The sequence below is a fragment of the Oculina patagonica genome, chromosome 1 (assembly GCF_052425735.1).
Source record: "Oculina patagonica isolate OP01 chromosome 1, crgOcupat, whole genome shotgun sequence".
NCBI lineage: Eukaryota > Metazoa > Cnidaria > Anthozoa > Scleractinia > Oculinidae > Oculina > Oculina patagonica.
The window spans coordinates 10,550,732-10,573,566 of record NC_135758.1 but is presented as its reverse complement, the minus strand read 5'-3'; the positions used below and the strand labels follow the sequence as shown (position 1 = coordinate 10,573,566).

Here is a 22,835-nt window from a genome sequence, read left to right as displayed (position 1 = left end):
ATTGCTACTCTCACAAGCTTTGAAGCTAAAAATGCTTCTTTTTGTTCGGTGGGAAATCTTTTACGATATGGAGTCATATTACTGGTCATAATGTTATCATTTTAGCAAGGAAAAAAAGAAAGGAAAGTCCAAAGAGGGCGTGGCACTGCTATTCGAAGCTCGTTGCTGCCTTTCTTGACTGTAATTGAAAATGGAAACTGGCATGTAGAGAATTGTGTAGCATTTATCCGAGATATTTTCTTCTTCTTTTTCTTCTTCTTCTTCTTCTTCTTCTTCTTCTTCTTCTTCTTCTTCTTCTTCTTCTTCTTCTTCTCCTTCTTCTTCTTCTTCTTCTTCTTCTTCTTCTTCTTCTTCTTCTTCTTCTTCTTCTTCTTCTTCTTCTTCTTCTTCTTCTTCTTCTCTCTTCGCCCCTACTGCATAGAACGACCTTCATTAAGATGTTTGCATCATAATCGTTTATATTGAATTACTCCTCGATTGATATGAAAATGATTTTCTAGTAAATTCTGTATAGTCATCGTTTTCTGCGTGAAACATTAATGTAAAAATCTATTTTCGTACCAGCTTTGACTACTTAAAGATTTTCCATAAGACAAACCAGAAAACAAGGGTGTGGGAAACGCTATGTGGAGATATGACCGGTAGGGAGTTCTTCAGAGCCAATGCAGGAGGAGTTGCAGTGTTTACGTTCCACACCGACCACAAAAATCAAGAAAAAGGATTCAATATAACTTTTAAGTTTACTGAAGGTGGTAAGTACGATAAAAAAATGTTTTCCGGCCGTTTTCCCGCCAAGGGAAGTAAAAGTATTGGAAAGAGTCAATGCAGCGAATTTACTACTTGTTAATGGTGGCATGCAAACACTTTACACGTTTCACCGACAGCCATAATTAGGCGAAACCTCCTTGGCCAGTTATTCAAAACCAACTATACAATTTATTTTTGAGAAATTCAATGCTGTATCTGAATAATCGCTCTGTCTGATATGTGCTATCTACCGCCCATTTTGGTGCTCGACTGTTCCCGCGATTCACTACAAATAAAGGGCAAAAGAAGTTCTGCATTTCTAGTCATGTGGATCATAACTGCATGGCCTTACCAAATCATAAAGTTAAGCTACTCCTGAACAGCGTTTTCAGCACAATTGGTAACTTTGCACAGTTTTGCTTCGCGATGAATATTTATTGCTAATTATAAGCGACATTAAAAAAATCATTTAACAAATAGTTTGTCCTCACAAACCTACATTTAAATTCTTCGAAAATATTCACCTTTCTGAAACTGCACCATGAAAGTTTATATTAATTTCGTCCTAATGGTCAAATTATGTCTAGATTTCTGTTCTTTTTTTGTCTGCTTCTAATTATTGTTATGATGAGCTGTGATATCTGATGCAGTGAGCTTATCGTGCTATTGTTTTATAGACTCTGTATGGGACATGGATAACTGTAGCTCGTTTGCAAATAACACCCTTAAAAGTCCTGGATATCCTAACAATTACCCCAAAAATGTTGACTGTAAATGGAAAGTTCCTATTCCACAAAACATGACGATGAACATTTCCTTTACTGCGTTTGACTTGGAGTATCATTACTCATGTAGGTAAGTTTGTATGGCGTTTGATACCCGTCAATATTGAAGGTGCTACGTCATGGGAATTTCGCAGATTTTTGGTCTAAACTGTTCTGATAGACTAGTCGGTATTTGCGTAAAGTCATTCTCAGATAAATCAAGGAGCATTTTTTAGTAAAAGTTGGTAACAGTAGTTTTCTTTAGTAATTTGACCTGCTGAAAACGAAAATGCTTGTTACCAAAAATTTTTTTGCGATCTTCAGTCTCAAAATGACGTTACAAATAAAGACACCTAAGATGACGTCATTACATCGTTAACCCTATCCGTAACTTCCTGAATATTAAAGCAATCACAATGAAATTAAAAGGATATATAGTATGTCCAAAAATATATTTTTTGTAATACGTCATGTGTAATGGTTACGTCACATCACGTGGCAATTACATCATTATGTCAAAACAGGCGTCATCTTGGATCCGCCATCTTGGATTTCATAATTTTCCCAAAACGTTAGAAAATCGCCCAAAATTACTAAAAAAAGGTACTCAAACGGGCTCATAGAGAGGGGATATGGGATCTGTACTTGCAAGTTTCCGCCCGATGTTGCCATATGAAGGGAAACTTCCTTTTTAAATGGAATGCAAGCAAATTCAGCCAGGTCAGTGCTGATCACAGTCTTGAATGGCTACATGGGATAGGGAAAAGAGCAGGAGGGATCGTGGACATATCCAAGAAGTAATCAGCATTGAGTAGAGCGGCACTGTTCTATAATCCCCTGTCACAGATTGCTGATATTACACACACAATGTTTGGATTGAGCCAAGAAGTTTTCCCGCAACAAGTCTACTCTGGTAGGAAAGATTGGGGCAAGAAGGATGAATCTTTATTGCTCGCCATTCTTAAGTAATTAAAAGTATTTTCGCTGTTAAATACCACAGAGTTTGGTCAAAAAAGGAAAAAACAGGTGAAAGAATTTGTGGTGCAAAAGGTTGGAAACTGTGTCTTGATAGGAGCAAGATGACTCGCCAAAGATGAAATTCTGGGACACGATGCACAAGAATAACGCTCCCCATTTCGATAACTTAAAAGCCTTATCATTGCCTATAAAGCTGGTTGTTCAGTATTTTTATTTCTTCTAAGATATATTTGAAGCAAAAACACCGCCAATATGAATAAGTATAAGGCAAAGATGTAAATGACTATTTCCTCAGTAATAGCGAAACGTCCAAGGAATGTGTTCGTATTTTTTAAATGAAACCGTTCCTCTTCATAGACCCAACGAAGATTCCATAACGGTTTAAGGAATAGATCTCAGTTGTTTCTTTAGCTTTTAGCCACAGTTGAACAGCCTATAAAGTCGACAGTATTTATTATGTTTTTCATTCAGCATTTCAATTATCCTGTCGCTGTGTAGTTAAATGGCAAGCTATCTGTGGCGTCATGACATGACGCCACAGGTTGCCTGGAATGCTTTCTGTGGCCTATTCTTAAAAAGGCAGGAACTAGGTTGGAGGCAATTTTTTTGGTATGACTGACTTATTCCTTAAGGCTCGTGGTGGAGCAAAGGGCGTCAACAATGCTTCGCCACCGAACTCTATTTGCTGCCGCCTTCTCTGCTGCGTTCCAGCTGATGTTAGCTTTCTTTAACTCCTCCTCAGTTGATCTTCTCCAGGTCTTTGCAGGTCTTCCCACCTTTCTTTTACCCTGCAGATTCCAAATAAGGCCTGCTTGGTGGTGTCAGTGCCTGGTTTACGTAGTGTGTGGCCGATCCAAGCCCATTTCCTTCTTGCTATCTCAGTTGGTATGTGCTCTTGTCCTGTCCTGCTCCAAAGTTTTTTGTTACTGATCTTTTCTGGCCAGCGAATCTTAAGGATCTTTCTGAGGCACTTGTTGACAAAGCTTTGTAGCTTATTTGATAGAGCTTGTGTCACTTTCCAGGTCTCTGAGCTATAGAGAAGCGTAGATTTTACATTAGTGGTATAAGAAAGATGCAAATATAGTGCATACGGCTTAGAACCTTTTTTTTATTCACAAAGTTAACCTTATCCAGACCGGTAGGGGAAGGTAGGAGGGGGAAGTAACCGCGCTTACTTTAAACCCCTATAACTTTTTCAAGATTTAACCGAACGCTGCCAATTTTGCGAGTTTATCTAAAATTTATCTGGGAATAATTTGGTAGGATAGGTTGTTGTTTGGGGAACTTGACATTACAATGGCAATGGCATTTTGACAGGAATGTTTTCCAAAATTTGTGATTTTTGTGTTCTATTAATGAAATTAATAGAACACAAAATTCGTTTTAGGTTTTTTTGTTTTGCACGTTTTATTTATTTTGAGTTCTTTTCAGTAATTTTAGGCGATTTTCTGACGTTTTGGGAAACACATTTGAAATTCAAGGTGGCGGATCCAAGATGGCGCCTGTTTTGCCATTATGATGTAATTGTCACGTGATATGACGTAATCATCCCACGTGACGTATAACACAAGATAGATTTTCGGACAAACTATATATCCTCTAAGTTTCATTGTGATTGCTTTAATATTCTGGAAGTTACGGTTAGGGTTAACTGTGCAATGACGTCATTTTAGGTGCCTTTATTGTGACGTCATTTTCAGACTGAAGATCGCAAAATAATTTTTGGTAACAAGCATTTTCGTTTTCAGCAGGTCAAATTACTTAAGAAAAATCCTGTTACCAACTTTTACTAAAAAATTTAGCCTTTCTGTGTTTTGTATTGTATGTAATGAAAGAAGATATATTAGTAATGTAGCGATATTGTATTGTATTGTAATGTAACGTGTAGGAGACGTCTTAGTATTGTAAGTAGCGGAAGCAATTATACTGTAAATGCTGTTAAAATCATCCTTGTAACGTAAGTATTGTGAGTATTGTCAGTAGTTAAAGTATGTAATTATGTTTTTTTGTGTGTGTGTTGCAATAAAAAAAAAATAATAAAAAAAAACTTTTACTAAAAAATGCGTCATAACTTTCAAATTTTATGAAAGTCGTCTAGTCTATGAAACTAGTGCTAGGCAGCCAATGAAAATATTATCATTAAACCTCTAAAAACTGTATTACTTTAACATATGTGGATGGCAATCAAACTATGGTTATGAATAAAGAAAAAATTGAAGACGCGCGTGGAAACGACTTAAAGAGTTTAGCCTCAGTTTTTCAAGTTGTATTCCGCTTCCATCCTAGCCATCCACAGCCATGGACGCTTGTTAATATATTCAGCGCTCTAATACAGCAAATGTTAATAAAAACGGACCATAAGTTTAGGTTTCCTACGACACAAATATAAATTTTAATTGGCTGTTCAAAAACTGTTAAAATCCATGACAAATCCCCTTTAACTCATTCAATTTCGTATTGCCTTCTTAAGGACCATTCATTTTTTATGAGGTAGGCGGGGCTAGTTTTTTTTTTTTTTTGTGGGGAGGGGGGGATTTAAAATTAAAATCAAATTAAAATCTATGAATTAAAATCTATGAATTTCTGGAATATTCACCAAATTATGTTCTGTTCTCCCAGTTTGGTTGCACCAAGTTCTATTGTATGACGTCAAATTCGATAACCCATCAAATTCGGTAATATTCAATTTTAACATGTAAATTCAGTAACAAGAAAAATCTATTATCCGACATCATATTCTCCAAATCACCATTTTTTTTCTTAGTAAGATTTAGCTTCTACTACAATATCTTTAAGGTACTTGCATTTTATTGTGTGTTTTTTCTTTTCGATTTTCCAAAGATGGTGATACAAGATAACTAAGGTTTGGAATATATGATTTCATTTTGGGGGGTTTCCGGAAAGCTACCTGTGAAATGGAAGATTAACCATTTTTACCACCGTCAGAAAAAACAAAATGAAAAAAGGGCAAGAACAATGCCCTCTCCTTTAAATATAAATCAATCAATCAATCAATCAAAAAAATATAAAGCAAACACGTTTTGTTTTAAACACGACAAAATATAGGAAACAAAGGTGTATTCGTTACAGGTATCTGTCAACTCAAGCTGAGCAGACTCTCCACATTGAACCGTTTGATTATTATGTTTTTATTCATAGCTTTGACTATCTAACGATCAAGGATGATGAAGACCAGACAGCTGGTACGTACTGTGGAGAGAAGACTGGACAGAATGTTTATTTAACTGGAAACAAGGTATTGATAACGTTTCACTCAGACGAAAACGTGCAAGAAAGAGGATTTGTGATTAAATTCACAGCTGTTCCACACGGTAAGAATTGACACAATTGGTATTATTTCTGGATTTCTGATGACAAGACAAACACAAAATCAGTTTACGTCACTGATACATTATAACACTTACAAAAAAGTGATTCTTATGTACTTTTAAGTGTTGTTCTGATCAATGTTATCAGGCAAAATATTTTAAGTTAGGATGATGTCTGGTTGGGGCACCTAGAAACTAAGATGTGCAGGAGTTAACTGGTAACTTTAAAATGTTTTTTAAATGCTTATTAAATTTCAACATTATTACGCTAGTTCCACCCAAGATAACGCTAGATCCTGCAGTGCAAGGAGTTCCAGGTACTCAATTTTGGTGTTCAGCAACCGGAACTCCTCCCATATTCACCGCATTGGTACTGATGCGAACCCATGCAGTGCTGGTGAATACAACAAAAACTGCAACCAGTACGTTATACGAGGAAGGTAACTACACTTGTGTGTCCAGCAGCAAGTATGGGACTGATGTGAAAGAATTTGTAGTAAAAGGTGAGAGAAGTTGCGTAGTTTGAGACTAACCCGATGCATAATTGAACGGAGTGATTTACATAATAATTTCTGTTAAATTTAGAGCTCTGGACTGACAAAATTTGTGTTGTATCTACCAAATTCAACAAATTTTGTCTCTACCAAATTTTGAATTTGGTAATCGTGGACACACTTGCAAACACCAAATTATTTGATAAACCGTACACCTTCGATAACTTTTCTTTCGCTGAAAAAAAGTCGTATTTTCTGACTTAAAATAGTTGTATTTTTTCCGGTTGTTTCTTAGAGTTGTCCCTCTTTTCCTGCTTTCGTCGTGTTGTCTAGTAATGGCTTACCGCGTTTTCGTTTTGATCGCGCAGAAGTACTAGGGTGGTTTGAAAATTGTGCTAATCTACGAGTACTTACATCCCAGAGTGCAATGGAAAGCAGATCAGCCAGCCATAATAGTTGTATTGAGTCGATGGTCGATACAATCTTTGCCGTCTTCCATGTTCACAGCTCAATTGCCGCGCAAAAAAATAAATTGGTTGTTTGACGTTTAGGGTAAAAGCTAAATGCATCTAAATCTGAAACAAGGAAAAAGCTTATCATTAGTCTATTATAAACCTAATTTCATTTTATTATCGAATGAGCCTTTTATACTTTTATTTTAAAAGGGTCCTGTCAAGTGATTAAAAATTCACTGAAAAGTCCTGGATATCCAAAAAACTACCCAAATAATACGGACTCTACTTGTTTAGTTCTTATTCCAAAAGGCAGCAGGGCGATGAATGTTTCCTTTAAAGAATTCAACCTAGAGGAGAGTAAATCTTGCAAGTAAGTATGGATTTAACAGTATTTAAATTGTAATAGTTATAGGCAAAAATAATGTTACCGTGTTAAAATAAGGCTGTCTTGACTCGTCTGGTCTGGTCTGGTCTGGTCTCATATCTTTTGTAATGACCGATCCAGGGTGGGGCGGGAGGTGGATGGGGAGCAGGGGCACGGGTCCCCCCCCCCCATAATATCAATCAGATTAGACAAATCGCAGCGACGCACCTTTAATGGGAATAAACTGGGGCTCACATGTGGAAATATTTCATTTTTGATTCTATGTTCCCGAATTATGCGTTATATCGCAGTCGCTAATAAATTTTTACTCTTTGCAGCCGAGATTATTTGATGATTACCAATGAGAAGGACCGGGTCTTTGGCAAGTACTGTGGTAATAAGACTGGCCAGACAGTTCTTGTAACTGGAAAATACACATTGGTAGAATTCCACTCAGACAGCAGTCTTCAACAGAAAGGATTTTTGTTGTATTTCACTGCTGTTCCACTCGGTAAGTTCATTAAGAATGTAGTGTTATATGCCATAATAATGAATATAATAACCCAGGGATGTTATTTATAAGCACGCTATAGTTTTTTTATGGAATAACTCAGAGATACTACTTCCAATATCATGTATCTGTGATCAACTTTGAAGCGTTCACCCGTGAAGTGTTCGGGACCGACTTTCGTAGGAATTTTTCTTTCCTGCCAATTCTTATAAGCCATATTTGGAGCAATTTTTATTTTAAATATAAGAAGACGGTGAAAAGAAATACCTCTTTTGGAGCTCTGTTTAAGCAAAAAGGAGCTGCATAAACAGGCATTTTGTCAAACAAAAGCCACTACAAAGAAACAAGGAGTTTCGAGTATTTTCCGCTAAACTTCAAATAGATAGATAGATAGATAGAAACTTAATTAAAATGTCATAAACCACCTAGCGGGGGAAAACTCCTTCACTAATACGGGGACATAACAACAAAGGGTTAAAATAAAAGAAAATGCTAAAAAACTATGGCTATTTACAATAATGAAATTTAAATCTAAGTCACAATAATGATGTTCGTCTTAAAAAGGCTGAGCTCTTTGACGTCACGCATACATTACCAGCTCCAAGATTGCGGCGTTCAGTTCTCGAGTTTTGGCCTACTTCAGAGAAAGATTTCGTAGCGTTTTAGCGCTCGTTTGAAGCTGAACTTTTGGTGAATAACATATCTTAATATAAAAGCTTTATTGGCGTAAAAAATATGGTCATTTTGGAGTGAGCTTCTTCTTTAATGTCAACAAGGGCGGCATTCATCGGGAGACCTATTTCTGGAGTATGGCCACCATGCTGCGCAACCTCATGCATGCGGCGCCCTCGCCCTCGCCCACGGACCATGTCGCTAGCCACAATTACCACGAAAAATTAAATGCATGGTTCTCCTATTTCTATGCATGCATAATTTTCTTACCTCTATGATAATGGGGCTCCGCTCTGCGGCCCGAGCTTTACTTTTATAATTACGTTTGAGTTTAATGTTATATTTCTGTCTCACAGAACCATCAACATTGCCTCGTACAACACAAACAACCATAGCAGGTAAAACAACTGTACAAAACAAGTTTAGAATAAAAAAAAAAACTGTGCACTGTAGGATTCTTCCTGTGGTCAGGCACAGACTAAAAAAAGACCCAAACGGGTACAGTGAATGTTGAGAGAGACTTTACCAATGGGTGCATTCTACCCTTTCCTAACCACGCTCTTAAGGAAATAGAATTAAAACCTTGAAATATCACAATTACAAAATTTTCGCGTCATACATTTTTGACACCGGCTGTCGTAAAACGCAACGAGCATTTCACGACAACACGACAGAACTAGAAAGCACGAACATGGCACAAGCGTTTTCTTCACTTGTCTGGCGAAGCGTTATTGAACGGCTTTTTATATTCTCTGATTCAAATTCACGGCATGAAAATGGATGCTACTAAAAGTGGTAACGGGGAACCAGAAACGACCGGGAACCGGGAACCGGGAACGAGTGTACAGCGGTAATCCGTATAAGAGTTCAAAATGGCGGTCGAAAAACACAGAAACGGAGTAAAATGTAGCTTACCGATAAAGGTAAATGCTTAGTGTTACCAGTCCAGATTATCCCAATATATTAGGACAGGGCCATCTGGCCTTTCAGCCAATGGGAAGGTCCGAAGCCGCCTTTTGGTTCACCGATCGTGGCGGACGAACGCAGACATTTGCGAACTTGTGGACGTGCCGAGGTGTATATGTATAAGAAGAATTCGAATGTTTATTTCTTTCTAGAAGGAATCTTCCAACAAGGCCAGTGTTCGAATCCACATTTACACACAACGCAACGCAAAGGACGGCTGTGGGAGCAAGGAGCCTGCACGCTGATCAATAGCTTCGAAATACCTCATTTCGAAAATCAAATTATGTTTTATTGAAATGCAGTCGAATAGTAAGTCGTAATATGCTGTATTTTCCACTGCAGTTGCGGGATTGGTTTCATTTGACAGGATGGAACCTATGTGTTGCGTAACATTAGCAGATATATATTGGCTTGGTTGGTTATCCGATCGATCATACGTTCGTAAATTGTGGCGTGCTAGTCATATTTATGTATTGTCCCACTCTCGTTAACAAAGTTCCCAAGTACATCTATCTGTTGACTTAAAAACAATTCTTTTTTATGGCATTTGTAGGTCGTTAGATAGTAATATATGACTTTTATTTTGCTTTTGAACCAAACAATTTTTGTAGGCAACACTGAATATTTGTAGCATTTCCAAAATGCTATTCAGTATAATACAATGTACATCATTGTCCCTGAAAATCACTTTTTTCTTCGTACACATGGTATTGAATAAAAGGAAAAAAATATTTAAATTTAACATGTGCTATTAATGCTGTACTGTAAATTATACTTGTAGTTCTCCAGGGGTGTATAATTACACTGATTTACCTTTTTGCAACATCCGCCGAGTGTTAGGATGGACATTGAAATAAAGACAACCTTGTAATGTTGTGAATATTAATTTTCTGTATATGTCATTCCCCAACTGCATGCATTCATTCTGAATTCATATCATTGCGAAAAAAATAAAACTGGTTGCATGCCATAAATAACAAACTGCTTACAAATGATGTGTTGTGCTGTCCTACCGATAATTTGTACAAAACACATAGTGTTTGGAATTCATTTACAGATTCGCCAAAATAAACTATGACACAGAAATATACCGTAATGCAACACACTGAGCTTTGCAGGAGGCTGTCAAGAGGTGTGGGCTGGAAAGATCATCCCCCAGTCACTTGTACAAAACACAAAATGATCAGCAGATAGAATGAGAAGAAAAGAATTTTAAATTTATCTTCATTTTACAGTAGGTAAACACTAGTCTTTATTTGTTGTCTGTCCTTTAGTCAACTGCCAGATCTGCAAAAATAAAATACAGCTATGATCAGTGTGCTGAAATATAACAGCATACAATAAACTGGTGAACAGCCATCACCAAATAGTTATTTTCTTTACATAAACGGAACAAATCTTCATGCAAAGTCCAAGATACTATGCCATGTTTGAAAACCAATGATGAAGCACGCAAAAGACACAATCTGTTGTGAGACGTACATGTGTATCGTGATTGCAATAGGGGTTACAGACTCACAGCTGTTGGTTAAGTCTGAGTGTGAGCCCAGTGGCCCATCAAGCCTGAACTTACCTTGGTTCCCATAATCAATTATAGCATTAGCGACTGGTGGTTTGGGGAGGGGTGTTAGAAATTTTCAGAAATTAATGCATGGACTCATTTGGAGTTTTGTCTTTTCTATTACTGGCCACAAGGTAAAAATTGACATTGTAAAAGTATTTCAACAAGCAAAAAGGTGATTTCCAAGTGAGGAATTATGCTTGAACTTTGTGTTAACTAAGCATTCTTTAAGATTCAATGTGGTTCACAATTGCACTTGCCATAGTATAAATTGGCAAACTGTCTAAATAATTTCTTATACACAGGTGCATGTCCTGCTGACATGAGGTTTACAACCTTGTGACAGAAGTTCTCTATTTCCGTTATCATGAAATAAATACTCAAACAAATTTCCTGCAATTTTCGTAATTATTGTTGCTTAATAACAGCAGCTGATATCAGCATGCATTTTAGATGCACGGCGGATGGAAGTTCGGTTAATCCACCAGAATGGAAAATTCCACATTCGATTATTTTCGTAATGGCCTTCGGGCATTTTGTCGGCGCAATTTATACTCAGTGCGCCACGATGTATCACATGAACAGAGCTTAGCCCAGGAAAAGAAAAGAACCGACTGAATATAAAGAAATTTTGGTTGTTCGTGGAGCAGTTGATTTGGTACGCGTAGTATTGCTGCGTCATGATCATCGAACTTTTAAAAAAGTCTACCAAAAATCCAGGTTGTCTTCCTTGCCCAGATTGCACACGATGAAACTTTATGAATGTAACAATCGGGGAAAAATATTTACAACTCCAGGAAAATATTAATGATTCTTCACCTACCTTGCAACTCGTCCCAAAATTCCGCCTAAACAGCACCTTCGTGAGTCCTTTATAGCGAACAAAAGCACACGAAAAGTCGATTTGCTCCGACAATCGAATTCTAACACTAATTCCCAGTCCCTTTTCTGTGTTTTCGTCCGCCATTTTGAATTCTTTTACGGATTACCGCTGTACACTCGTTCCCAGACTCCGGTTCCCGGTTCCCCGCTCCCCGTTACCACTTTTAGTAGCATCCGCATGAAAATAGAGATTTACGGAAAACTAAAGTTGGCTAAAATCTCCTAAAACTTGGTTAACCAACTTTACTTTATCAATTACATATATTTATTTATGTAATTGGTCGTTAAACCGACATTATTATCAATATACACGGCTAAATAAGGAACTGCCTAGACAAAAACGCGCAAGAGTGGCCGACAATTTTGAATATGACGGGCTGCAAACGCATGTTCGGCCCTGTTTCTAATTCACGGTTCATCATCCAATGAACGTAAACCAATAAAAATACGTTTATTGATGCGGGAAAAAACATTCAGGTGCGAACAGCAAGCTTTAAAGTTACGCAGTCTCAAACAGTTTCTCGCTGAGCAAAAAGTGTTCGGAAAGAATAACCAAAGGTTATATGTTACAAATGTGACAAAATGAAGCTAAAAAAGTCGGATTCAGAAGCAAAAGCACAGTTGTTCTTGTTGTTGTTGTTTTGAATCATTTAATTGTATTATCAATTTTGTTTTTAGTGCCGGAAATATTGTACGTACAACCAACACAAGAAAACGACATCGCCGATAAAACGATGATCTACGTCGTATCTGCCATCGCCTTCATTCTACTATTGGTATTGTGTTGCGTTCTGGGATTTCTGTGCTACAGAAGGTTACATCACAAGCGAGAAACAAGGTTATAATTTTTTATTGTTACCTCTGCTTTTGAAACGGAACGGAATAAATTCAGCGGTTTCTGAACAAAACACTAAACCAACAAAATTGAAAAAGATCGTCGGAGTTCAAGCATATTGCACTTATTAGCTAACATCCTCGGAGACCCAGGGGCAGTTAGTGGGGGCGGGGGAAAGTCTATACGGGCGAAAAAAAAAATCGGCCAAGAAAAGTCAAGAACGAAAAAAATAGCCCCTGGGGACAACCTCTTACCGGACCAGTTCCAAAAGGACGCCGTCGTTCTGGCTTCTGATTGGTGCCAGAAAACCTTTGTTATTTTCTGCCCAATCAGAGAGCAGCAAGACCAGAAGTCGTTTCGTGTGTTCTTACACGGATAGATACACGAAGCCCAGTTGGTCGCCATGTTTTCTGTTCGATGAAGGTACAGTTGTAGGAGAAAAGTTGCAGTCACAGATGTAGGGGAAATCGTTCGGCATATCTGCAAGAAACTTACGCGAAATACGCTGGATCTTCGTAGGTATCGTACACACACCGATTAACTGATGTCGATATATAAACTTGAACGTGTTTCGAAATTCGGTTTCTTTGGCTGGACGAACAGTTTCTTTCTCCTGCTTCCTCGCATCACTTGCTGTGACTGAAACTGTGTCAATGCAGAGTATTTTCTTTATTGCACGGGCCAGGCAGGTATGTCAAGCAACGGACAGCTTCGTGTACGAGTGCACCAATGCTATCGAGCGCCATGTGAGTACTTGTTCACGATGAGTAATATTCATTTGGAAGAAAATTGCCATGACGGTCGAGTCTATTCTTTTGCTTTTGTTAATAAAAAGAGAAAGAGAAACCTTGTGGTCGAGTTTCTGAAATTATTTAAATTTGTCATTATTTAAATTTGTTAGAGAGTATGGTGCATATTTACATAGTAAAGTTTTGCCTGTAAGAGCCTAGAAGATTTACAAGCCACAGCCTGAAATTTACCATTTAGACACCCATTTTTATAAGAACCAATTCCATCTAAAATTTGGAAAATATTCTTATTTGGTAGGCAAGTATTATTTTCATTATTCCCCAGTGTGAAATACTACCTCTTAGTGGTTCACTGCACCAAAGTGGCGCTGCATTTAAAGTGTAAATATGGCAGCCCTGTTTTATACTTTACAAAACTGCTTTGTTGCATGCCCCTGCATGTAACTTGTATACCTTATCTTTCAAATATGAATATTGTCAATTACCCCAGTAAAAGCATCATACATGATGAATGAATTACCAGTAAATTTGTATGGCCTGATAGACAACAAGGATTTGAATCCAAAGGACTGTGTCAAGCACAGATCAGTCACTCTTGCTTGGAATTGGACAAGGAATGTACGAATTGTTTGGAAAAAGTCTTTATTGAAATGCATTTCACTGGAAGATCTCAAAAAAATTAAATCGTCAAAGCAGATGAAAGAATGGGAATGCAGTGCCATCACATTGCATTCTAAGAGGTAAATGTAGACTCTAGTACTGTTTAATACTTGTTCCACCTAGTGCTATGTTCATCTGTTTGGCTTTGAGGTTGTGTGTTATTTTTTTGAAGTGACAATACTGTTTCAAATTAAAAAATGGCTGCAAAGGCAAATGGGTAGCCTTTTAAGGCAAGAAATTACACAAATGCCTGATGTTCTACACCTTGTTGGTCTTTCTCCTTTTCTTGTTTGAACACAAAAAAGGTTTGTTTAAAGATCTTTATGTTTTGTTTACATGTTTCATGATTGCAGTTGCTAAAAACATCACATCAATCCTGGCAGTAAACAGGATATTTCTCATAGGGAACTACAGTGTAGGGTTAACTTTCACAAGCCTTGTAGGTCAAAAGCAGAGCATCTGGGATTTACTTACTAGGATGTCATAGGTTCATTGAATGTTGGGAGATTTGAAATTACAAGTTTGCCTGTGTCACTGACTGAAAAATCACCATGATCATTGAATTGCCAGGCATGTTTCTATCACTGTGCAGCACAGCTTGAGTTAAAAATATAACAGTGGCACCTGATCCTGGTATGAACAACATACCCGGTATGTAAATACATCAGTGATCATTTTCACCTGAACTCTGAAGTTCAAAACCCAAAGATTGCTTTTTTGCTGCCATCAATCATAATAATGGCAATAACCCAAAAGCCTTAAAAAACAAAAGAAAAGCCAACAGATTTGACCTGGTTTATTAAATGTCTCCCGTGACTGGTCCGCTTAGATGATTGACAGTAGCCAAAACTGTAAACCGGTTTAGCGGTTGATTGAGCTGAGTTCATGTTACTGAAAAGCACAATAGATATACAGTATCTCAATCTGTATTATCAAATGAAGACGTCATTGTTTTTCAAAGGCATTTTGAAAACCACTTGTCAATCAATCAATTTACTTCATCCCATTTATCATCACGCATAGACTGAGTTAGACTGGGCAGAGGCACACAGGCTATAAATTGTTTTTAGTTATACAATTAAAAACACTACATCTCAAAAAACAGTCAGGTCCATTGATGAGGAGTCTATTAAAACGGCAGACATTGGTATATACGGTGGTTGGGAAGAATTCTGTGACTCAACATCATTAATTATAATAATATTGATTTTAATTGTGCAATTTTCATAAATAATAATCATTTGCACTTTACAAAATTAAAATGACATTTCACGAATAAAAATCAGTGAAAACATCAGATCAGAATAAAAAACTAAGATTTTTAAAATAAACAAGTTAAGCTTATAAATAAGTGCATTTACATTTAGCTTCATTTGCACGTTTATGCCAGGGGAAAAAACCGAATTACATCATGAAATTCACTGTTCTCAAAGAAAGCTGGAGAAGGTTGTGCTTCTCTCGTACACGAAGCTGTCCGTTGCTTGACATACCTGCCTGGCCCGTGCAATAAAAAGAAAATACTCTGCATTGACACAGTTTCAGTCACAGCAAGTAATGCGAGGAAGCAGGAGAAAGAAACTGTTCGTCCAGCCAAAGAAACCGAATTTCGAAACACGTTCAAGTTTATATATCGACATCAGTTAATCGGTGTGTGTACGATACCTACGAAGATCCAGCGTATTTCGCGTAAGTTTCTTGCAGATATGCCGAACGATTTCCCCTACATCTGTGACTGCAACTTTTCTCCTACAACTGTAGCTTCATCGAACAGAAAACATGGCGACCAACTGTGCTTCGTGTATCTATCCGTGTAAGAACACACGAAACGACTCCTGGCCTTGCTGCTCTCTGATTGGGCAGAAAATAACAAAGGTTTTCTGGCACCAATCAGAAGCCAGAACGACGGCGTACTTTTGGAACTGGTCCGGTAAGAGGTTGTCCCCAGGGGCTATTTTTTTCGTTTTTGACTTTTCTTCGCCGATTTTTTTTTTCGCCCGTATAGACTTTCCCCCGCCCCCACTAACTGCCCCTGGGTCTCCGAGGATGATTAGCTAAGTGCTCAGTAACTGAATTTTCCCTCTTTCCCTACGCTTTTTATATTTTAGATGCTGCGAATATGCAGATAAAGAATTCGTGACGTTTAAGGCATTTCACGTTAAGCCCGCTAGGTCAGTGAATCATCACATGTTGCTTAAAGGCAACGATAGATGTAGTGCGAGGTAATTTTGTCTCAACATTTCGACTAAAACCTAGCACTTGCAACTGCACTTTAGCATGCCATCTTGTGGTACTTGCTACTCTGGTTGTTGATCTTTATTTGTTTCGTTTTTCAGAACACCTCGCTCAGCGCGCGACATTATTCCGCTTGATAAGTGGGAACTTCTTCCCGAGCAAATAGAGTACGAGGAAGAGCTGGGCCGAGGGGCGTTTGGTGTGGTTTACAAAGCAACTCTACAGAGACGAGTTGGAATAGAAGTGTTTGACACTAGCAAGCGACTTGAACCACAGAGCCAGTGCAAGGTGGTTGCTGTCAAAGTGTTGCAAGGTATATTTCCGTCTTCTTGCAAAACACTACTGACAGTGAAGCAAGTTTAATGTCCTTATAAAAAGATGTGTCTTAGACAGAAATGTTTTAGAAATTTATTTTCTGTATTCTGTACGCTAGGTATTTGCATAGCTCGTGTATTTCAATTGGACTGGCAGAGGTGGGCATAATTAAAAGCCTTATTTTCTTTCATTATTCGATAAAAAAGAAAAAAAGTTTCCTTCAAGCTAGTAATCAATCTGCTAACAGAATGTTCCATCCCTTTTTCTTATCAACTCAATAACTTGGTAATTAACTCATTAGGTATTCACTTTGCAATTGTCGAGGAACTGGAAATTGTCGAAACGTGGTTATGAAACTCAAAAGTGTTGTATTGTTTCTTAAAATTTTATTGTTTTAATGCTCTCGGAACCTTTCGTATCATTTGTACACAGATGATCCAAGCGATGAACAAAACGAAGAGTTCTTGCATGAGATAGAGCAGATGAAGCTGTTGGGTGCACACCAGAATATTGTATCCTTGGTTGGTTGTTGCACACTGCACGAGAAAAAGTTATTGGTGATAGAGTACGTTCCGTTTGGTGATCTGCTACAGTGGTTGCGACGCAGAAGGAGATCGGTAAAAGCTCTTCATGGATCTTTAAACAATTTTTATGTTGTTTCAAGTGTTTGGTGGTAATGAATTTTACACTTCTCTCCAAAGCAAAAGAAGCAAACCTTCTCAGATTGTTCATGTTAATGATTTAAAGCTCCTTGCATATGTTGTGGTTTAATTTTATATTTGGTTTAAAATTTTTCAAACCAGTTTGATTTTTTATTTTCTATTGTCTCACATTCATTATCATAATCTGAAACAAAGGGAAATAAAAATCAAACTGGTTTGAAAAATTTTAAACCAGAGATAAAATTAAACCACAACACATAAAACCATCTGAAGAGCTATCATGACTAGAAGTTTTGGTAAGTTCCAGATAAACAAACGGATTATGTCTTTAATGTTCATCCCTTAATTGGAATGGCAATAAACTGTGGTGATAGTTCAGAACGATCCATATTCATTTCTCTATAGATCAATCGCAACCAGGCCGCTGAAGGCAAAGATAAGGACAAATGCTATGACAGCAAAGAAGTGTTTAAAGAACGAACAGAAATCAGCAAACGTGGCCAGGTGGGTGTTAATAATATGTCTGCATAGACTAAAATGTGGCAATTTTAATAGGTAAACAGCGAGCGTTTACATTGACTGCTATGACCGTTCACTTATAGCTATGCATAGCCTAGCCCAATACTGTCTCACTGTTCCTAGCGCACCCTACAAGTGCCAGTCTCCGGTGGCTACTATACTTTTTTAAATTAAAAAAAAAAAAAAATATATTATAAAAAAACTCCCCAAAAATCTACACTCCACCACCTTTTTCCAATGTTATCTAACGACAGACTCGCACACGTTTCTATCAATTAATTATAAGAGCAAAAACAAGAAAGAGTATTCAAATCTTTTGAAACAGCATAAAGCATGTATTAAAACATTAACATATGTCAAACTCTGTCGGGTGTTTCCAACAAATACGTTGACGAATGTTTACGGTATTTAAAAATATTTCAACACTTTTACCATGCAGAAAAAAGACGATCAGGAGGAGGTCGAGGAATTCGAAGATGAGGCATTGGCAGAACAAACCTCGCTGATGATGGAATCATCTGCGTCACGAGATACCAGTGATGTCATCCTTGACATAACCCTCTCCCCTGAGAATCTTGCAGAGGTGAGAAATTTAAAGCCTTCAGCTAATGATTTTTTTGGATTTTATTCACTTCAAGTTTTCACATAATGCTTGAATTGTAAAATGGCCTCCTTCACATTGATGTTTCATGTCTCAGTTGATATTGAAATCTCAAATCTTGTTTCGTCATCTGAACCTTACGTTATAATCTGCAATTAAAAGTTTACTTGTATTATATTATCTGTTAAGAATTTTTTTCTTGCTTTATTCATTTAGAACAGTACAAATCCTGCAAATCAGGAAAGCACAGAACTGTTGTCGTGGCCATCAATATCGCAGAGAAAGAGCAATTTTGATGACATGTTGCTGTCAACTGAAAAAATTGATGATGACGATGATGGAGCAGACAGCTTTACTTCTCAACAGTTGTTTTCTTTTGCTTGGCAAATAGCAAGAGGAATGGTAATCTTAAAATATATGTGCAGATGCAGTAATTATCTTTTTTAATGACTGTTTTCAATAGCCACTCTCGATTTTCTCCCTCAAAAATGATTTGCCAAAAATTATTTGTTCGTCTAGAAGGGGTTTTCGAAATTCGTTTATATATAGTAATAATAACAATCTTTCTTAATTAAAGGAGCTCACACGTGAATTGCCAAAACAACAGGACACACTTTATTTGCAACTATTTATCAATGTGCATTTTTATTTATTTCCCCTTTTTAGAATCACCTCGCCGAAAAAGACTTTATTCACCGTGACCTTGCAGCTCGTAATATCCTGGTTGGCAATGATAATCGAGTCAAAGTGTCAGACTTTGGGTTGATGCGTCAAATCTACGAGGACGTGTACAGTGCAAAGAAGACAAAAAAGCTTCCTGTGAAATGGATGGCTCCAGAATCGATCTTCGACAGCATTTTCACCATCAAGAGTGATGTGTAAGTGAAGCAGGGGGCAGTGGATGCCATCTCAACAAAAGGGGTTTCATTATCATATGGATTTAAAGGAAAGACAACTTAAAGAAAAAAAATCGATGAAGGAAATATATTTCTTTTTTATGTCACGAGTTAAGATAAAATCCGAAACGGCAGTCCCAAGATTAAAGACTAAAGCAAGCTAGAGGTTGTTTTCTAAACACATAATGCTTTCAGAGTAACATAACAATGAATTCCAAGAAAGGTTTCCAACTGCCTAAAATTCCCACACGTGCTGCTGTTCCCCAGTAATCGTTATCTTTTTCGTTTAAGCGCGCTTTCTGGTCTAATGATATTACATGGTTGTTAGTTTCACACACAATTCAAATAGGATCTACTGAATGAATCAACTGAAGTAAATATATTCGAGTTGAAGGCTAAAATCATAATTGTTTGGAATTTTCAGATTACATAAAATTTCATTATTATTACTTATTTTCTTGTTTTGGGAAACATCAGAAACACTGAAAGCGGTACATACATCACCTAAAAATAGAACTATAAATCTTGGTAAAGATATGGCTCTTTGTGTTTTATATTTTTGCATCAATAGCTGGTCCTTTGGTATTCTTCTTTGGGAAATGGCCACCATGGGTAAGTTTAGAAATACTCATTGTTAAAATTTAGTATTTTTTTTAATTTCTTCACTTTTTTTAATAAATTATTAATTCAGTTACGAACATTGAGATGGGAATTTAGTTCGGTTTCACTGTCTAATTTGTCGTTAACGTTTGTAAACTTTCCTATTTTTCTGATGCCACTCAGGAGGTGTCCCGTATCCTACGTTGACCAATTCTGAGCTGTGTAGGTTGTTAAAGACTGGTTATCGCATGGAAAGGCCTGATATGTGCTGTGATGAAGCGTAAGTGGCTAAATTCGGTTGTGTTATAATACCTATCTTTCGGAATTGTAAGGACTGATATTTGAGAACTAGCATCTATGTTAACAAGAAGCCTGACTTTATGCCCCGAACTGTACAAGTAGTACAACACGCAGCTCTCTTGTTACATTTGTATGTACTATCAATATAACGAATTCTAATTAACAATGAGATTTGATTTCGAGATTTTTGTCGCCTGATAGTTGATGGGAGTGAAAAAATCAGGAACATCTTAATATTTTCGGCTAGCCCTTATATAGTCCATAATAAAAAAAAGAGAAAATAAAAACTGAAAAAAAATTAATCTTCTCATAATCGTTTCTTATAATCCTGCAACGGTTATAATTGTCTCACGCGCGTTGCTCGGAGGTGAATAGCAAAGGACATTCTTGGTTTGAGTTATTGAGTAGCCAATCAGCGCGCGCTAGAAACGCTTTCCACTGTTTTAGTATATACTAAAAATCGATATTGTAGATGTTTAATATTGACCATGTTCCATCAACAATACAGCCATTTATCTTACTGTTGTCTAACAATCTAAAATAGATATGAATTGATGTCTGAATGCTGGAGGGAGGATCCATCGACTCGCCCCAGTTTCTCGGAGTTGATTGAGCGACTGGAGGTGATTATGACGGAGGATGTGCCATATTGTGACGTAAGCAAGCACGATGAATCCAGTGCATACTATAAAGTGCCCGCTAAAGTCGATGAACACAGCGTATAAGATAGCGGCAAGAAACCCATGGTGGAATGCACAACGCCTAAAAGGCCCACATTTACCCTAGATGTATCGCACCCCAAGGAGCAATTTTCAAAAATGAAAATTGTGCCCCGGCATTTAATGTGAGAGCGAGTTGAAATGCTCCAATCCTCTTTCATCCTTGTTTTTATTGCTTAGTAAAGCGATTTGACTTTTTACCGTCGATTTTTATGTGTAGTTTTCAAGTTAGGAATGTTTTGAGACAAGGACAAGCTATTCAAAACAAAAGTAAACGGTCGCAAAACATATCGGTTGAACGTGGGCTTTTAAGTAATTGAAATATACTCCTTTTAACACGATAATTTTTAAGAAACAGTTAAAAAAAGTTTTGAAAGCACCCTTCTAATTTAAAAAGGAGCATTGTTGCAAATGAAATGGAACTTGTAAAACTAAAGTCTTAATTGACCACTTAATTTATTTAAATGATAAAGGGACATATGTTATCCCGCTTCGATCGATGCTTTTTGCTAAGCCAAATTAACCGAGAGCTAAGTAGCTCAGTATCTGGAGCGTCATATTATAATAATTATATTCTAAATATATAATCTTACATATCCATTATATACCCTCGGATATGCAGGGGGTGGGGAGGGGGGTTTGGATGCCTTTCCCTGACTTTTATTTTTAGTTTTTGAAAAGGGGATTAACTCTATAATGCTAAAACTTTTCAGAAGTTGTTCATTTATCCATTGTAATATACATATATATGTGTCCATGATTTTTGAGACTTTCTTATTGACTACTTAGTGTAAAATAATTTCGCTGCGCCTTGAAAGTACGAAAACCCTGGGGCTGGGTTCCATCCACCTCCTTGTACCTCGGTGGGTGTTTGATATTGCTTATACGCCCAAGGGTTAATACTGAATACTATCATTAGCGATTAAATTAAAAAAAAAATCGAATCGTTTTAAAGTACGTAAAAATGTTGAAACAATAAATACTTCTAGAATTATCATTATAAAGCTTCATAGAATCTCTAAAATAAGTAGACAGTTAAAAGGAATTTTACCAAAAAGAAACTAGTTTGAATAAAATGTGGTACTTTTACGGTACACAGTACCATAAAGAGAACATGTAAGCCTCGTAATGTAGTATGTCACAAGCAACAGGTGACTGTCCTAGTCATGTTCACATAGATTTATTGAAGTGCTATATCAGGTAACTTTAGAACATCTTTTTAGTCTCAAAATGCTAAAAAAGAGCGTTTTGCTTTAATAACAAAATTAGATGTTCTTATAAAAATAGAAATAAAATAAACTCAAATAAATAAATACGGAAGACTAGCTTGAAATAAAACAAGTATAAAAAATATTTTCAATGTCTCGTATGTCTGATTCGCTTGTCGTGTACGACATAAACTGAAAGAAGCAATAATATTGACATTCTAACTTTGGCCAGATTTTTGGTTAAGGTGGCCCGCGGCTAATTCCGGGCGAAAAAAAAATCGAATTTTGGGGATGAAAACCGTAACCGATTTCTTTGATGTTTGGTAGTCGTAATAACAAATGTTTAAATTTTATAAATCTTTACCTTTTAAAGCCCAAAATATAAACAATTGCGAGAAATAAGCACTTTATGGAAAACCTTTTTTTCGAAAATATGCGAATATTTTCAAAACGCGAAGATAGATTTTTTTCTAAATTAAGGTCAATTACTTCAAGTAAGCCTAGGTTTCATGTGAGCAAGTTTCAACTAAATCGGCTGGGTAGAAATTGCTGCACAGTTGACTGTTTATTTTTCGCATAAAAATATTGTTATTGTAATTATTGAATTCTTGGATAATTTGAACGTATTGAAAGCAATAAGAAAAAAATCTATCTTCGCGTTTAGAAAATATTCGCGTTTTATTAAAAAATAGGTTAATTTAAAAGTGCTTATATTTCGTGTTCACTGTTGTTGTTTGTTCCAAATTTTAAAGCTTTATTAAATTTAAACATTTGTTTTTTTCGACTACCAAAAATCAGAGAAATCGGTTAAGGTTT

At 36.8% G+C, this 22,835-nt stretch overlaps 1 protein-coding gene and 1 long non-coding RNA gene across 2 annotated transcripts in view; one reads left to right on the top strand and one right to left on the bottom strand.

The window, feature by feature from the left end:
• LOC144655960 (uncharacterized) overlaps positions 1-22,257 on the top strand; it is a 41,148-nt gene extending 18,891 nt beyond the window's left edge. The window contains exons 4-20 of the mRNA XM_078516163.1: positions 565-752; positions 1,425-1,602; positions 5,649-5,821; positions 6,091-6,321; positions 6,978-7,137; positions 7,470-7,642; positions 8,671-8,712; positions 12,402-12,561; positions 16,301-16,512; positions 16,947-17,131; positions 17,582-17,680; positions 18,135-18,278; positions 18,513-18,698; positions 18,963-19,174; positions 19,764-19,804; positions 19,976-20,072; positions 20,637-22,257. Of these exons, the coding sequence (XP_078372289.1) occupies positions 565-752; positions 1,425-1,602; positions 5,649-5,821; positions 6,091-6,321; positions 6,978-7,137; positions 7,470-7,642; positions 8,671-8,712; positions 12,402-12,561; positions 16,301-16,512; positions 16,947-17,131; positions 17,582-17,680; positions 18,135-18,278; positions 18,513-18,698; positions 18,963-19,174; positions 19,764-19,804; positions 19,976-20,072; positions 20,637-20,817 (2,662 nt within the window). The 3' untranslated portion in view covers positions 20,818-22,257. The remainder of the gene's footprint in view (positions 1-564; positions 753-1,424; positions 1,603-5,648; positions 5,822-6,090; positions 6,322-6,977; positions 7,138-7,469; positions 7,643-8,670; positions 8,713-12,401; positions 12,562-16,300; positions 16,513-16,946; positions 17,132-17,581; positions 17,681-18,134; positions 18,279-18,512; positions 18,699-18,962; positions 19,175-19,763; positions 19,805-19,975; positions 20,073-20,636) is intronic.
• LOC144656634 (uncharacterized) lies at positions 10,051-11,852 on the bottom strand. Its single transcript, XR_013571340.1, has 2 exons — positions 11,665-11,852; positions 10,051-10,567 (listed from the first exon to the last, which is right to left on the bottom strand). It is a non-coding gene; the product is annotated as an uncharacterized LOC144656634 (long non-coding RNA).
• Positions 22,258-22,835: the final 578 nt, after the last annotated feature.